At 48.7% G+C, this 13,586-nt stretch overlaps 2 protein-coding genes across 3 annotated transcripts in view; one reads left to right on the forward strand and one right to left on the reverse strand.

Moving 5' to 3' along the window:
• Positions 1–11,763, reverse strand: part of SAMD4B (sterile alpha motif domain containing 4B) — a 46,326-nt gene extending 34,563 nt beyond the window's left edge. The window contains exon 1 of the mRNA XM_017503039.2: positions 11,597–11,763. The gene's annotated coding sequence lies outside the window, so the exon portion shown is untranslated. The remainder of the gene's footprint in view (positions 1–11,596) is intronic.
• A 381-nt stretch (positions 11,764–12,144) lies between these two features.
• The window catches only part of GMFG (glia maturation factor gamma), an 11,260-nt gene continuing 9,818 nt past the window's right edge, over positions 12,145–13,586 (forward strand). For both annotated transcript variants that reach the window (XM_017503047.2, XM_037729488.1), the window contains exon 1: positions 12,145–12,673. In XM_017503047.2, coding sequence (XP_017358536.1) covers positions 12,671–12,673 — 3 coding nt within the window. In that variant the 5' untranslated portion in view covers positions 12,145–12,670. The remainder of the gene's footprint in view (positions 12,674–13,586) is intronic.

Raw genomic sequence — 13,586 nt, forward strand, 5'->3', positions numbered from 1 at the left:
ACAGAGCAAGACTCCATCTCAAAAAAAAGAAACAAACAAACAAACAAAAAAAAAAAACAAAGCTATATACAATGTTTCATCTGTAACTATTTAGAGGGATGTCCATAAGCTACATAGTAACGTGCTCTTGTTGCCCTGGCTGGAGCACAATGGTGCGATGTTGGTTCACCGCAACCTCAGCCTCCCAGGTTCAAGTGATTCTCCTGCCTCAGCCTCCTGGGTAGTTGGGATTACAGGCATGCACCACCCTGCCTGGCTAATTTTATATTTTTAGTAGAGATGGGGTTTCTTCATGTTGGTCAGACTGGTCTTGAACTCCCGACCTCAGGTGATCCGCCCGCCTCAGCCTCCCAAAGTACTGGGATTATAGGCGTGAGCCACTGCACCCGGCCAATATAATGCCATTTTCGTGATTTCAAAAAGCCACATACAAAACCCCTTACATATTTTATATATGAATATATACGTTTGTATGTTTATAAATGTATAGAAGAATATACCCCAGGCTGCTAACACTATCTTGGAGAAACAGGGGATTATTAACACTATCTTTATATAACTTTGTACTATTTCACTAGTTGCAAATGAATACATATTACTTTTGTAATTTTTGAGAACGAATTTAATTAAAAACAATTTTAAGGCAGCATACTTCCTGACTCAGTGAGAAACAGTGCTGTGATTAATTATCAATGTTTGCCCTGGATGCAGGGTGGATGAGTGGTAGCTCACGCGCCTAAAAAAAATCAGTTTTCCTTCCCAGCTCCAGCATTTTGTGGCTTTCAGTACCAAGGAGGCAGCAGCTGCCTCAACATAAGGAAGAATTTTAAAATAACGCATCTGTCCAAGAATGGAACTGGCTGCCATGTGGGGAGGTAATGAGCTCCCTGGCTGCTGGAAGTGGTCAAGCGGAGGCTGGATGAACATCCCTTGGGAGTGGGAGGGATTCCTTCACTGGGTGGCAACTCATAAGATAGAAGGACATGTTACTATTTCAGAGGGAACATTTGTGACGGGAGGTTTGATATGCCAACAGCATTTACAGCAAAAAAAAACGACCAAATCCACAAACAGACCAAAGTTGTGCACACTCTTTCCCATAAATTCTTTTACTGGGTTGTTACTTTTCCTAAGCAACAGCACTGTACCCCCCCAACCCTGCCCAAATGAGCTGCTGACTAAACATTAATCCAGCTTCCCCCCCCAGGCCAAATGCAACAAGCAAAGCTTTAGGACATCTCAAACACGATGCTCACAAGGCCAGGCTTTGAACAAAGCAGGCCAACTGGGAATATGGTGAGTTGGAAAGTCCACACCTGGTCTAAAGGGAGAAGTCACTAGCTCTCATCAGCTTACTATGAAGGAATGTGGGTCTAGTATTGTTAGGTCTTAGTATTTTCTTTTTCCCTAAAGAGGAGCTAGATAGTTGGATTTTAAAGTAAATTCCCCTTTTTTTAAATATGGGAAATGAATCACATTAAAACAACAGTGAACTACTACACAGAACAAGACACACCTGTGGTCCTTGGAACAGCTAAGCACAAGCTAGAAAAAGACCAGAAGTCTGCTAACTATTCCTTCCTTGGGCTTGTTTTTTTTTTTTTTCTTTCAGACAAAGTTTCACTCTTGTTGCCCAGGCTGGAGTGCAATGGCGCAATCTTGGCTCATCGCAACCACTGCCTCCCAGGTTCAACTGATTCTCCTGCCTCACCTTCCAAGTAGCTGGGCTTATAGGCATGTGCCACCACACCCAGCTAATTTTTCGTATTTTCAGTAGAGATGGGGGTTTCTCCATGTTGGTCAGGCTGGTCTTGAACTCCTGACCTCAGGTGATCTGCCCGCCATGGCCTCCCAAAGTGCAGGGATTACAGGCGTGATAGCCACAGTGCCTGGCCTAGGGCCTCTCTGGTTTATACCTTGAAGCCACCCCAATGCTCAGGGAACATGACCTGTGGAGAAGATCTAGTGATGGAGGATGATTCTGACAGTCTTCAGTAAACACTGGAGGCTTTAGTGAAACAGTTACTTTGAAGACTTCACTGTTAAAAAAAAAAAAAAAGTCATCCCTGAAGGAAGGGTTCCTATGTCCTCTGGATGAGAGAAGGATGCTTTGTGTTTGGTCTGGATGTTAACTGGAGAGGATGGATGGCCTTCTTCCATTAAAGGGCCAGAGGCCCCCTGCTACCGTCTATTCCATTTGCTTGGCTGCCGTGAGAGAGGGAGACCTGGGTGAGGCATCTCACTATGGGAGCATCTAACTGTAATGAATTCTGGTAGATTTGCTTGCCAAATATCCATTTCCATCTTCTAGTATCAACACCCTTGGTTCCCCCTGGAGAAGGAACTGTCTTTCTTGGCTCCAGAAGTGGACACAGGGTTAACCCTAGCCAAGGATAGTCCTCTCTGGGTTTTTGCTGGAATTACTAAGGAAAATAAGTTCTTAGGGTTGCTCAGATTATACATCATTTCGTGATGTTACTGTTTGCCACCTCTTCTATTTTATGGTGGAAGCCTGCTTCAGAATGAAACTAACACAGATGACAGCAGAGTCAAGAGATCGGGAAGAAGGAAGGGGAGATCTGTTCACTTGATTTGAAACCTAGATCCAGCTAGCCTGAAGCCTCCCCCTTGCGGCCCACTCTTTTCAGTTACATAGATGAATAAATTCCTTTTAGGCTTAGGCCGGTTTGAGTTTCAGTTAAAACTGAAAGAGACTTAACAATTTCCCTGCAAGAGAGGATTCACCAGTGGTCTGGTCTCTGCCCTCATATGACCAAAAATGACTCCCTAGCTTTGAGGAAAGACACAAGAGGGGAACCTCTATAACAAACGTCTCCCTGACAGCCCAGCAATATTGCTGCCATACTTGAAGCAGCAGCCCCTACCAACTCCAGAGATGGGAAACAAAGCTAACAAAATAGCTAAGGGGGCTGGCTCACACCTGTAATCCCAGAACTTTGGGAGGCCTGGGCGGGTGGATCGCTTGAGCTCAGGAGTTCGAGACCAGCCTGGGCAAGATAGTGAAACCCTGTCTCTACAAAAATACAAAAAAGTTAGCCGGACGTGGTAGTATGCACCTGTAATCCCACCTACTTGGGAGGCTGAGGCAGGAGGCAGAGGTTGCAGTCAGCCAAGATCGTGCCATTGCACTCCAGCCTGGGCAACAGAGTAAAACCCTATCTCAATTAAAACAAAAAACAAAACAAAACAAAACAAAAAACTAAAGTTTCTAAACCAGCTTGGGTAACATGGCAAAATCCCATCTCTACAAAAAAAACAAATTCCTAAAATTAGCTGGGCTTGGTGGTGTGCACCTGTAGTCCCAGAAACTCAGGAGGCTGAGGTGGGAGGATCACTTGTTTTGCAGGTAGAGGCTGCAGTGAGCTGAGATCCCTGCACTCCCACTTGGGTGACAGACAGACCCTCCCAAAAAAAGAAAAGAGAAAGAGAGAAAAAAAAAAAAAGGGCTAAGATGTTCCAGGTCAAACTACCCTCTGGGCTTCTTCCCTGGTCCCAAACAGTGAGAAAAGGCCCATTTGCCCATAAACAGCACCTCTGGAGGCCAGCTCTCTTCATCCAGAAGCAGCATAGTGGAGTCAGTCCGACCTGGCTTAAATCCTGGCTCTCCTGATATACTTAATTTGCTTTATTGACTTTTGGCAAGTAACTCTGTTTCTTCCTCAATGAAGCTTGCTATAAGAATTAAATGAAACAATGTATTTTAAAATACCTAGCATGAGGCTCAACTCCCATACTTCATTACAATAGCAAGCATAATGCTTAGTATGTCTTTATACATCATAAATTGTCAGTCCCTTTGCTAACAGTTTTCCATGGATAGGCACATTTGATCCCAAAAACTCTATTTGAAAAATATATTACACACACATGATATGTGATTATCATCATTTTACAGATGGAGAAACTGAAGTACAGAGAACATAAGTCACTTTGCCCAAGACTGTACACTAAGCTGAGATTTTCAAGGCCAGGCAGTCTGGCTTCAGAGCTCTTGCTTGCTCTTAATAATGCAACAAGGCTGGGTATGGTGGCTCACACCTATAATCCCAGCACTTTGGGAGGCTGAGGTGGGCAGATTGCTTGAGCCCAGGAGTTTGAGACCAGCCTGGGCAACATGGTGAAAGTTGGGCCTAAGGCCCTTTAATATAATAATGGCCCAACATCTCTGGATAAATAAGGGGATCTTGTCTGTCTTCTTACCCACTCCTCGTTCTTTTACGACATGACCTAAGCCTTTGAGGAACTCATACTTCATGAACAAGATAATAGGCTAGTTACCTAGCATTAACTCACCATCCTAATCTGAGAAGAGACTGTCAGAAGCCAAGGGAGCCCAGCTTCTAAGAACCGTTATTTCCAGAAACTCCTGAAATATGTACACAAAATATGTATACTACTGCATTAGCAAAGAATGAGCTTTTTGTATGAATGGTCCTGGGGAAGGGAGGAAGATGGGGGGAGAAGCCAGGCAGGGCCTCCTGGAAGATACACACAGTACGGGGAGCTCTGGGAAACTCTGGAATAGAAGGAAAGCTAGTGTTCTTTCTCCCACTCCTAGATGTGTTGACACTCCTTCCCCCTGAAAAGTTTATCCTCTGCTCCTTTTCCCTTCTTTATATTTGTTTTCTCTCACTTAGGAATGTAATCAACTCCTGTAGATTCAATTATCACCTCTCTGTGGACAACTGAGACATTTTTGAGTCATCTTTGACTTCTTCCATTTCCCAAAGACCCAGTCATCAGATCTTGATATTTCTTTTTTTAAAAATGTCAACTAAACATGCCTTCCTTACCCTTCCCCAAACCCAAGTGGCTCTAGAACCAGACTGCCGGGTTAGAAATATAAGCCTGCCACTTACTACCTGTGTAATTTTGGGCAAGTGATTTCACCTTGCTGTGCCTGTTTTGTCATCTGTAATGTGGATTTAATAACAGCACCTACTGAGGAGGAAGACAAAAAATAATAATAGTGCCTACTCTCATAGAGTTGTGAGGCATAAATGACTTGGCTATTATCATTATCCTAGATTTCTCTCTTTCTCTAATCCCATTATCAAGTTCTGTTTTCTCTACACCCAAAATATACCTGATTCTGTCTATCTTCACTACCAGCACCCTCACATCCACATCACCATTTCTCATCTGGACAAATGGATTGCCTCCTAACTTGCCTCCCTGATTCCTGTCCTGACCCTCTGTTTTCCTCCCAGAAACCAAAGTGAAATTTCTAAAAAAATTAATCCGATCATGTTGCTGTCTTGCTTTTAAAAACTCCTTTCTAATGGTTTCCCAATCCCCTTAAAAGAAAATGGAAACTCCGGCAGGGCGCGGTAGCTCATGCCTGTAATTCCAGCACTTTGGGAGGTCGAGGCTGGCGGATCACAAGGTCAGGAGTTCCAGACCAGCCTGACCAACATGGTGAAACCCCATCTTTGCTAAAAATACAAAAATTAGCTGGGTGTGGTGGCACGTGCCTGTAATCCCAGCTACTCAGGAGGCTGAGGCAGAAGAATCACTTGAACCTGAGAAGCAGAGGTTGCAGTGAGCTGAGATCGTGCCATTGCACTCCAGCCTGGGCGACAGAGCAAGACTCTGTCTCAAACAAAACAAAACAAGAAAAGAAAATGGAAACTCCTTACTACGGCCCTTAGGCTCCAAGTGATCTGGCTTCTGTCAAGCTTTCCAACCCCTTGCCTCTCTCCCTCTCTTAGGCTTTAGCCACACTGGTCTTTGCTATTCCCTGAACACATCTCAGGGCTTTTGCACCTGCTGACCTCCCTGCCTGAAATGCTCTTTCCCAGATCATCACAAGGTTCGTTCCTTCTCATCAAACAGATCTGTGCTCACCTGTGCCCCATTCTGCCTCATCTCCCCAGTAGGAAGGAGTCTGCGATAAATGTTTCTTCAAAGGCTGCAGCTCTTCCAAAAACACCTAGACTGTAAGATCCACAAGAAAGGAAGACTGTAGCTATATTATGCTACATCTCCAATTCCTAGCATATCACCTGGTACATAACAGGCCCTCAATAAATATCTGTGATAAATTTCCCCACCTTGCAAGCAGTCCTTTTTCTGCAAGTAACAATGCTTAGATTAGAATGTTCCACTCCCAGATCTTCCCACAACTGGTGCCCTCTCATCTTTCTGGTTATCAGGCTCAACTGTCACCTCCCAAAAGAGGCCTCTTCTGATCCCCGTGTCTACAGTGGCCACTCCCACCCTCTCTTTCACACTGTTTTATTTCTTTCATAGCATGAATCACGCACTCTGATTTCTTTGTGTTTCCTCCCTCCATCAGAATATAAATTCCATGAATTTCAGGACCTTGACTGTTTTATTCACTGCTCTATCTCCAGCACCTAGAACAGTGCCTCCACACATTGTTTAATGAATGAGTGCAGGTTGGAGATATTTGAGGCCTGCAAACTCCATACACTGTGGTTCTGTAACTCGCCCTTAACCAGCTTCTATTCAACAAGTTTACACTAAAACAAAACAAAACTCCACTCACAGCAACCCTACTTAACTCTCTTCCAAAGTTGTGTATCTTGGAAACCTAAAGCTGAGGTGAGAGTATTAGCCAGTACTCCTGGATTCTGCTGCCCTGAGGCCACCACCAAGCCAGGCTGATCACCTCATAACACCCATGACATCCCAAAGTAAAGTGTAGTTGGGTCAGACCAGCCATAAACTCTCTCCAGACCCAAGAATCACAGAGCAGAGAATGACTGGGGCTGGGGGACAGTGAGAAGGGAGACTGCCATCAATGCTCAGAAAGTTCATGGGATAGAATCACAGGCCTATTTGGCTCAGCAAGCCAGAGACTGAGTTGCAGGGTACAGAACCCAAAATATGTCTCTAAGGATCTTCTGGCATAATCTCACATCTATTCAGGGAAGAAACTATTTTCAAACTGGGACTCTCAATAATGAGTTCTTTCCACTAAGGCTTTCCAAAGAGGTAGGGTTAAAACCTGGGGCTGCTAAGGACCATCTTTGTCACCTAAAGCAGAAGCTTGTTGAGGATAAAGCTAACTCAGTGGAGAAATGGGAGATGACTAAGAAAATTATTTGAACACCTGGATGCAGCTAGGTCTGAAGCCAACGCAGCTCTGGACTTTTCAGTAGCAAGAGCCAATTAATTCCCCGCTTTTCTGATTAAACCACTTTGAGCTAAGGTTCTATCACTTTATGTTTTTAGAGTTCTGGCTGATATAAGGTTTTTTTTGTTTGTTTGTTTGTTTTTTGCTAACATTGCACTTATGGGCAAGGTATTGTTCTAAGTACTTTACATGTATTAACTTATTTAATTCTCCTAACAATTCTATGAATCTAAGTAGAGTAACATTATTTCCTTCATTTTTTTAGCTGTGGAAACTAAAAGACCAGAGAGGTTAAGTCACTTGTCCTAGGGCACAAAACTGGTGAGTGATAATGTGGGATGCAAATCCTGTCCAGAACCAGGGTCCGCATACCTAACTACTACTGCCCCATTGCAGCCAAACCTATCTTAACTAAAAATCCAACTTTTTGACCCAAGGCATTACCATCTTAGAATGGACAGTGCCCACAGACCTATTAGTTTTACCTGTCCATATCTCATCATATGCAAAATAAGGATAATGGTAGTTTACCTACCTCATAGGGTTCCTATGAATACATGTAAAGCACTTAAACAGTGCCTGGCAGTTAGAAAGCATTCAAAAACCAGTGGTCATTATTATTATTATTACTCTGCACGCCACTAAAGCGCAGCTGGCAAATACAATGCAAATAGAGGAAATCTGTCTTCTTTCATCTCTATCTTTTGCGTGAAGAGAAGAGATACCATGGGTGACAGATGAGGAGGCTTTCTTGTCTTTGACCCATTGCTTAAGCTGTTTCCTCTGCCTGGGAGGCACCATCATTGTCCCAGTGCCTGTGGAACACTACCCAGCCCAACTACCACCTTTTCTGTGAAGTCCTTCCAAATAAAAGGCTCCCTCTCACTGCTGAATTTCTACAGCATATAATTTGTACCTTGTTTTCTGCTCTGTACATGCCCAAGCCCCCTAACTGGTATTGTGAGCTCCCTGAAGGCAGGCCTCAGTGTTTACCCTGGGGCCTCTGTTTCCCCTTGTGGGCCCTAAAGAGAAACAGAATCCCTTGAAAAAAGTTGAGAGCTCTGTGGAGGTCCCACACTTATCAGCTGAGAGGGGCTGCTAAGAGAAGCCAACCAGGACGGGGTGAGGCAGGTCACCAGGCAAAGGACTTGGGGTAGCTCAGAATCAGGGAACAGTACAAAGAAAAGTCAAAGACAGGAGCAGGTGGAGCAGGAGGAAAGGCAAAGGGTGCTGTGTGGAGAAAAGAAGGGAGGTGAGAGGAGAGGAGGGGGCAGGGAAGGTGTGCTAAACCTGAATGGGGACTGAGACCTGAGGAACTTGGAGATTTCTGGCCAAATGCAGAAGGCTGAGCTGCTTATTCTCCAGTGATTTTCAATAACTTACAAAGGGTAGAGCCCACCTTGTGAGATTCAGAGAACAAAACACATCCCGTACTTTCAGAGTTCCCAGTCTAGTGAGGGTGAGTGGACAAGTACATGAAAAACTACAAGGCTGAAGGTGAGTGGTGTTCTAAGAAGTACAATGTGGGTGGAGGGGTCTTGGCAGTAGGACACAAAATGAAAAGACCTCCTGAGGGTGCCTATGTGGAGAGACAGATGGACTAGAAGAGATGGATATGTGTGTTCAAAGAGGCAGCAATTTAAAGCAGAAGCACCAGAGGCTGGGGGATGGGCTGGAGGGGTAGCCAGAAAGAGAAAGCACTGAGGAACATCCGAAAAGACCATTCAAAGGTAGAATCTGCAACAGCTGCTCAGAGGATGGAGTAACCTTGTGGAGAAGCCAAGATCCCTTCAAGGTAGGTAAGGAATCTTTCTGGAGGATAGGTACTTTGTAAAGGGGATTCCTAGGAAACAGGAAAATATCAGTGGGCTGTAGGGCAGAGGCATATCCTGAGGCATCTTTCAGTGAGTTTTTTGTGGGAAAAAGAAAATCCTCCTAGAGGGCACGGGTTCTCAAACTTGAGTGTGCATCAGAATTACCTCAAAATTACCAGGAGGGTTTGTTAAAACTCAGATTGCTGGGCCCTGCTCCCAGGTTTTCTAATTCAGTAGATCTGAGTGGGACTCAATAATGTGTATTTCTAACAAATGCTGCTGCTGCTGCTGGGCCAGGAACCACACTTTGAGAACCACAGCTACAGGGGAAGGGATTCTTTGGTGAGGAGGCCCTCAAAGGGGAAAAGGAAGAAGGCTTTTGAAAGGCAAACAGGGAGAATCTTGTCTCTAACGAGGGTGTTAAGGGTTTCTCGATCACAGAAGGGAAGAGGGGTCTATGAGGATGGGACCTAAGAAAAATGGTCTGAAGAAGAGATCTTGGAGCATTGGGATTTCAAGGGGGTGGGAAAGGTGTCTCTCAAGAATCTTTACAAGGAGACACAGAGGTGCTGGGAGAACAAGTCTGGAGAATGTTGCGGGCCTCTGAAGGGATAATGGGGAAAGGAGGCCCCCTGAGAAAGGTCTCTGAGTTGACTTCAGAGGAAAGAGAACGGGGAAATGAGAGGGTGTAAATAGGAATTCTTAACTTAGAGGGTAAATCTGATAGGGTCCTCAATGCTTTTTGGGGATGTCAGAAGTGGAATCTGAGGCAAAGTTCTGAGGAAGTCTCATGAAGCGCTGGAAGTGGGTGGCTGATGGAGGGCAATTTTGGGGGAAAATTCTCTAAAGAGTGTGTGAAGAAGGTGTGGTCTTCTGAGACTGGTCCTGGGTGTCCTGGAGAGGGATGACAAAGGCATCTTTTTAGGAAAAACTCTTCAGAGATCTCAGGTAAGGAGAAACCTGAGTAGTCTCCAGAAGAGTATGATCTGAGAGCATCAGAGGCGAGGATTTTTCAGAAAGAATTCTAGGACTTGTTCTGAGAGTTATTTTGGGGGAAATTTAGGTGTGTGAGGGTCTTCTACAGGGGATTCTAGAGGATTTAGGGGACCTGTGTGGGCAAGTTTGGGGAGGGAAATCTCTATATTGAGTCAAGGGTTTTGGGGTGTCAGGAAGGTCTCCGGGAGCGATTTCAAGAACATATGTCAGGAGGGCTCCAGGGGGTTGCTGGGGTCTCTAAGCTGTGTGTGTGCTGGGGGAGGGGGTGAGTCCTGAAAACCTGCATCTCAGAGGGGTCACCAAGAGAATGTTAGCGTCTTACAGGGGTTGTGAGGAGGACCTTTAGAAAATTCCTCTAAAACCGATCTGCAAAGGGGGATTCTGAGGTGTTAGCAAAGGGCAGTTTCAGGGGATCTGAAAGAGAAACCACGAGAAAACTTTTCAGCATCCTTAAACAATTTTTGGACCGTGTGATGTGGAGGGCTGGAAAAGATGTGGGGTATGTAAAAGGGGTTTTGGAAGAGCCTTTTGGAATGAGGTTGAGTGTCCTCTGGAGATTTCAGGCAATTGCTGAGAGTTTTAGAATGAGAGGGGGTGGGGAAGGGGGTTCTGGGGAAGATCATTGGGCTACATGAGAGTGATCTCTAGGGCATTTCAGGGTGCTGAGGCGGAGGGAGGGGCCAGGAGGCCTCTGTGGGAGACTTTTGGGATCTGTGGAAAGGTCTAGAAGAATACGTGAAGGGGGAGTGTGTACGAGAAATGGTTGAAATATGGTGGGGAGTGGAATGAGGTCTTCCAGGTAAGTTTCTGGGATTTGGGGGCATTTCAGAAAGTCTGTGAGGAAGGTTTATTTTGAGGATATGGGAAGGAGATCTTCAGGGAAGACGATCGGGGGGGGCATTCTGAAGGATTTCTGGGAGGAGGGCTCAGAAACGCAGGAGGTATGAGCGAAAAATCTCTAAGGAGGTTTCTGGAATGGGGTAAGCGGGAGAGAAAATTCTTAGGATCCGGGAGGGGGAAATCGGGGTGAGCCTGCTGGGTTGTGAGAGGTAGGGCTCCGGGGGAGAGTTCTGGAATGGACGGGGGTCCGGAGGGGGCCTTGGTGAGGTGTGCAGGGCTCGTGAGGGAGGCTCCTGGAGCAGCTACGAGAGCCACGCTGTGGAGTGGACGAGGAGTGGCCTGCGCGGACTATTTCTGGAGACAGGAGGAGGACTGGGGTTTCGGGGCCAAAGGGCGGGGGTCTGCGAGGAAGGCTGCTGGGACCCACGAAGGGCTCGGGGAGGCGGCTCCATGAAAGGGGTGGGCTCTGCGGGGGCCATATGAGGCGCACACGGGGGCTCAGCAGGGTTTCCGGGGCTCTCCGAGGGGGATGTGCGGGGGGTCCTGAGGAGGGGCGCCCAGCCCTTCGGTGATCCCGAGGGCGTGAGGAGGATTTCGGAGGGAAGCTTCTGCCGGGGCCCAGGAAGAAGACTGGGGACGGGCGCGGGGCTTCTCCCGTGGGCCCGGCCCTCTGAGGCCCGCGCTCCGCACCCGGCCGCCGCCGCCGCCCGCGGCTCGGGGTCCCTGAGGGGGCGGGGCCGCCCGCGCGGCCTGGGTCGCCCTGAGGGGAGCCCTGCGCGCCCTGACCCACCGCCGCCCCGCGCCGGCCCGGCTTGAGACTCACCGCCTCAGCCTTCGCCTCCGCCGCCGCCGCTCGGGCCTCCTCAGGCCACCGCCGCCGCCGTCGCCCCCTGTCCTGCCCGCGAGCTCCCTCCCTCCTCCCGTACCGACAGCCACCGCCGCCGCCGCCGCCGCCGCCGCCGCCGCCGTCGCGCTGCGTCACCGCGCCGTGCGTCACCGCCCCTGGCCCCGCCCCGACGGGGGCCGCCGCGCGCCGGCATTAGCTCACGCCCGGGTGACGAACGGCGCGCCAGCCAACGGGCGGGGAGGGCAGCCCGAAGGGCGGGAGGTGTGCGCCAAGACAGGCGGGGTCCCGGAGAAGAGGGGAGCGACGGGGGTGGAACGGGGCCCAAGAGGCCCGCCCTCTCCTCAGCGGGATTGGTCGGACGTGGGGGTGACGGGCAGTCGGCCAGGCCTGGGGTTCGGGGCTAGGGGGCGGGGCAGGGGCGGGGCGCGCCCGGCGTTGCCCAGGGCAACGGGTCCGGTGGCGCCTGGGATTGGGCCTCCAGGCCCGCAGGGGGCAGGCTCGCGCGCGTCCACCCCAGCGTCCCAGAGCGAAGTCACAGTTCCTGATTCTGGCGTTCCAGGCCTCCTCTTCCCCGCCCCTCGGGTGGCCTTCCCCACCCAAAGCTGTCCTCGGTAGGCGTCTGCACTCGGGCTGCTGGGGATTCGGCTTTCTGATTGCGGTGTTCTGAGTCTGCCGCTTCCTTTCTCGGTTAGGAATGGCGAGGCGAGATCTAGCCTTTAGGGTGGGAAGAGAATGCACCGAAAGCGCTCGGGATGAAGGAGGCCGTCAATAAACGGGAGTTGTTGCTATGACTTTGGTTGTGATCTGCGCGTTCCACAAACTGTCCTGGGTCCGGACGAACTAATTAGAGGGGCCTGCGTTCAGAAGGCTCTCGGTGACAGTGATCTGGCTTCTTACAGGCACTCAGAGAGGCAGTCGGGGTGGACGGTCGAGTTGAAGACAGGGAGGGGTGAGGAACAGGCAGAGGCCAGTTGTTTGGCCACTGGAGGGAGTTCGGACTTGTCCAGAGAGCACTAGGGAGCCGCGAAGGGCTTCAAGCCGGGGAGGATCATGGTGAGTCGGGGATTTTGGAGAGATATCTCTGGCTTACACATGGACGGCGAATTGAAGGGAATGAAACTGGGGGGTAGGCAGCTGGGGGCGGGGGTGGGGACGAAAGAGGGGGCTTTGCACGAGGGAGGGGAGGAGGTGCAGGTGGGAGAGAGGCCCAGGAGGTAGAGCGAACGGGCCCTGAGACTGGCTGGCCGTGGAGTGGAAGGGGGAGAAAAGTTCAGGACCAGGCCCTCTGGCCGGGAGATTGGGCCCCAGAGGAGAAAGAAACAGGTTGGGAAGATACTAAGCCCAGTGTGGATGCCCAGCAGCGAGGTCCAGGAGGTGCACAAACCCCGGTCTGGAGTTTAAGAGAGAAATTGAGGCTGGAGAGCAAGATTTAAGGATAGTCAAAGATGGTCACTGAGGGTGTGGGAGTTGGGGGTCTAACCCAGGGAGGATATGAAGGATCATTGGAGACAGGGACTGAATAGAACCCTGAAATGGGAAGGCAGCATTTGAGCAAAGGAATTCACACTGTCGATGAATATTGAGAAGGGCAGCCAGAGAGAGGAAAACCAGGAGAGTGTGGCATTACAGGCGCTTTGAGGAAAGGCCATTTCACTAGGGTGGGGCTATGTCACAAACCCCATCCACTACCTCCTGCATTGAAGCAACAGCTTTCACACTGTATAGAATCATAGATGCTGGTTCATTCATTCATTCAATAATATTTCTTTAGTATCTAATATGTACCAGGCTCTGCTTAAGGTGCTAGAAATACAATAGGCTGAGGCAGTGGCTCATGCCTGTAATCCCAGCACTTTGGGAAGCTGAGGTGGATGGATCACTTGAGGTCAGGAGTTGGAGACCAGCCTGGGCCACATAACGAGATTCTGTCTCTTTTTTTCTTTCTTTTTCTTTTTTTTTTTTTTTG

The sequence above is a fragment of the Cebus imitator genome, unplaced genomic scaffold, assembly GCF_001604975.1.
Source record: "Cebus imitator isolate Cc_AM_T3 unplaced genomic scaffold, Cebus_imitator-1.0 Scaffold306, whole genome shotgun sequence".
NCBI classification, from domain to species: Eukaryota; Metazoa; Chordata; class Mammalia; order Primates; family Cebidae; genus Cebus; species Cebus imitator.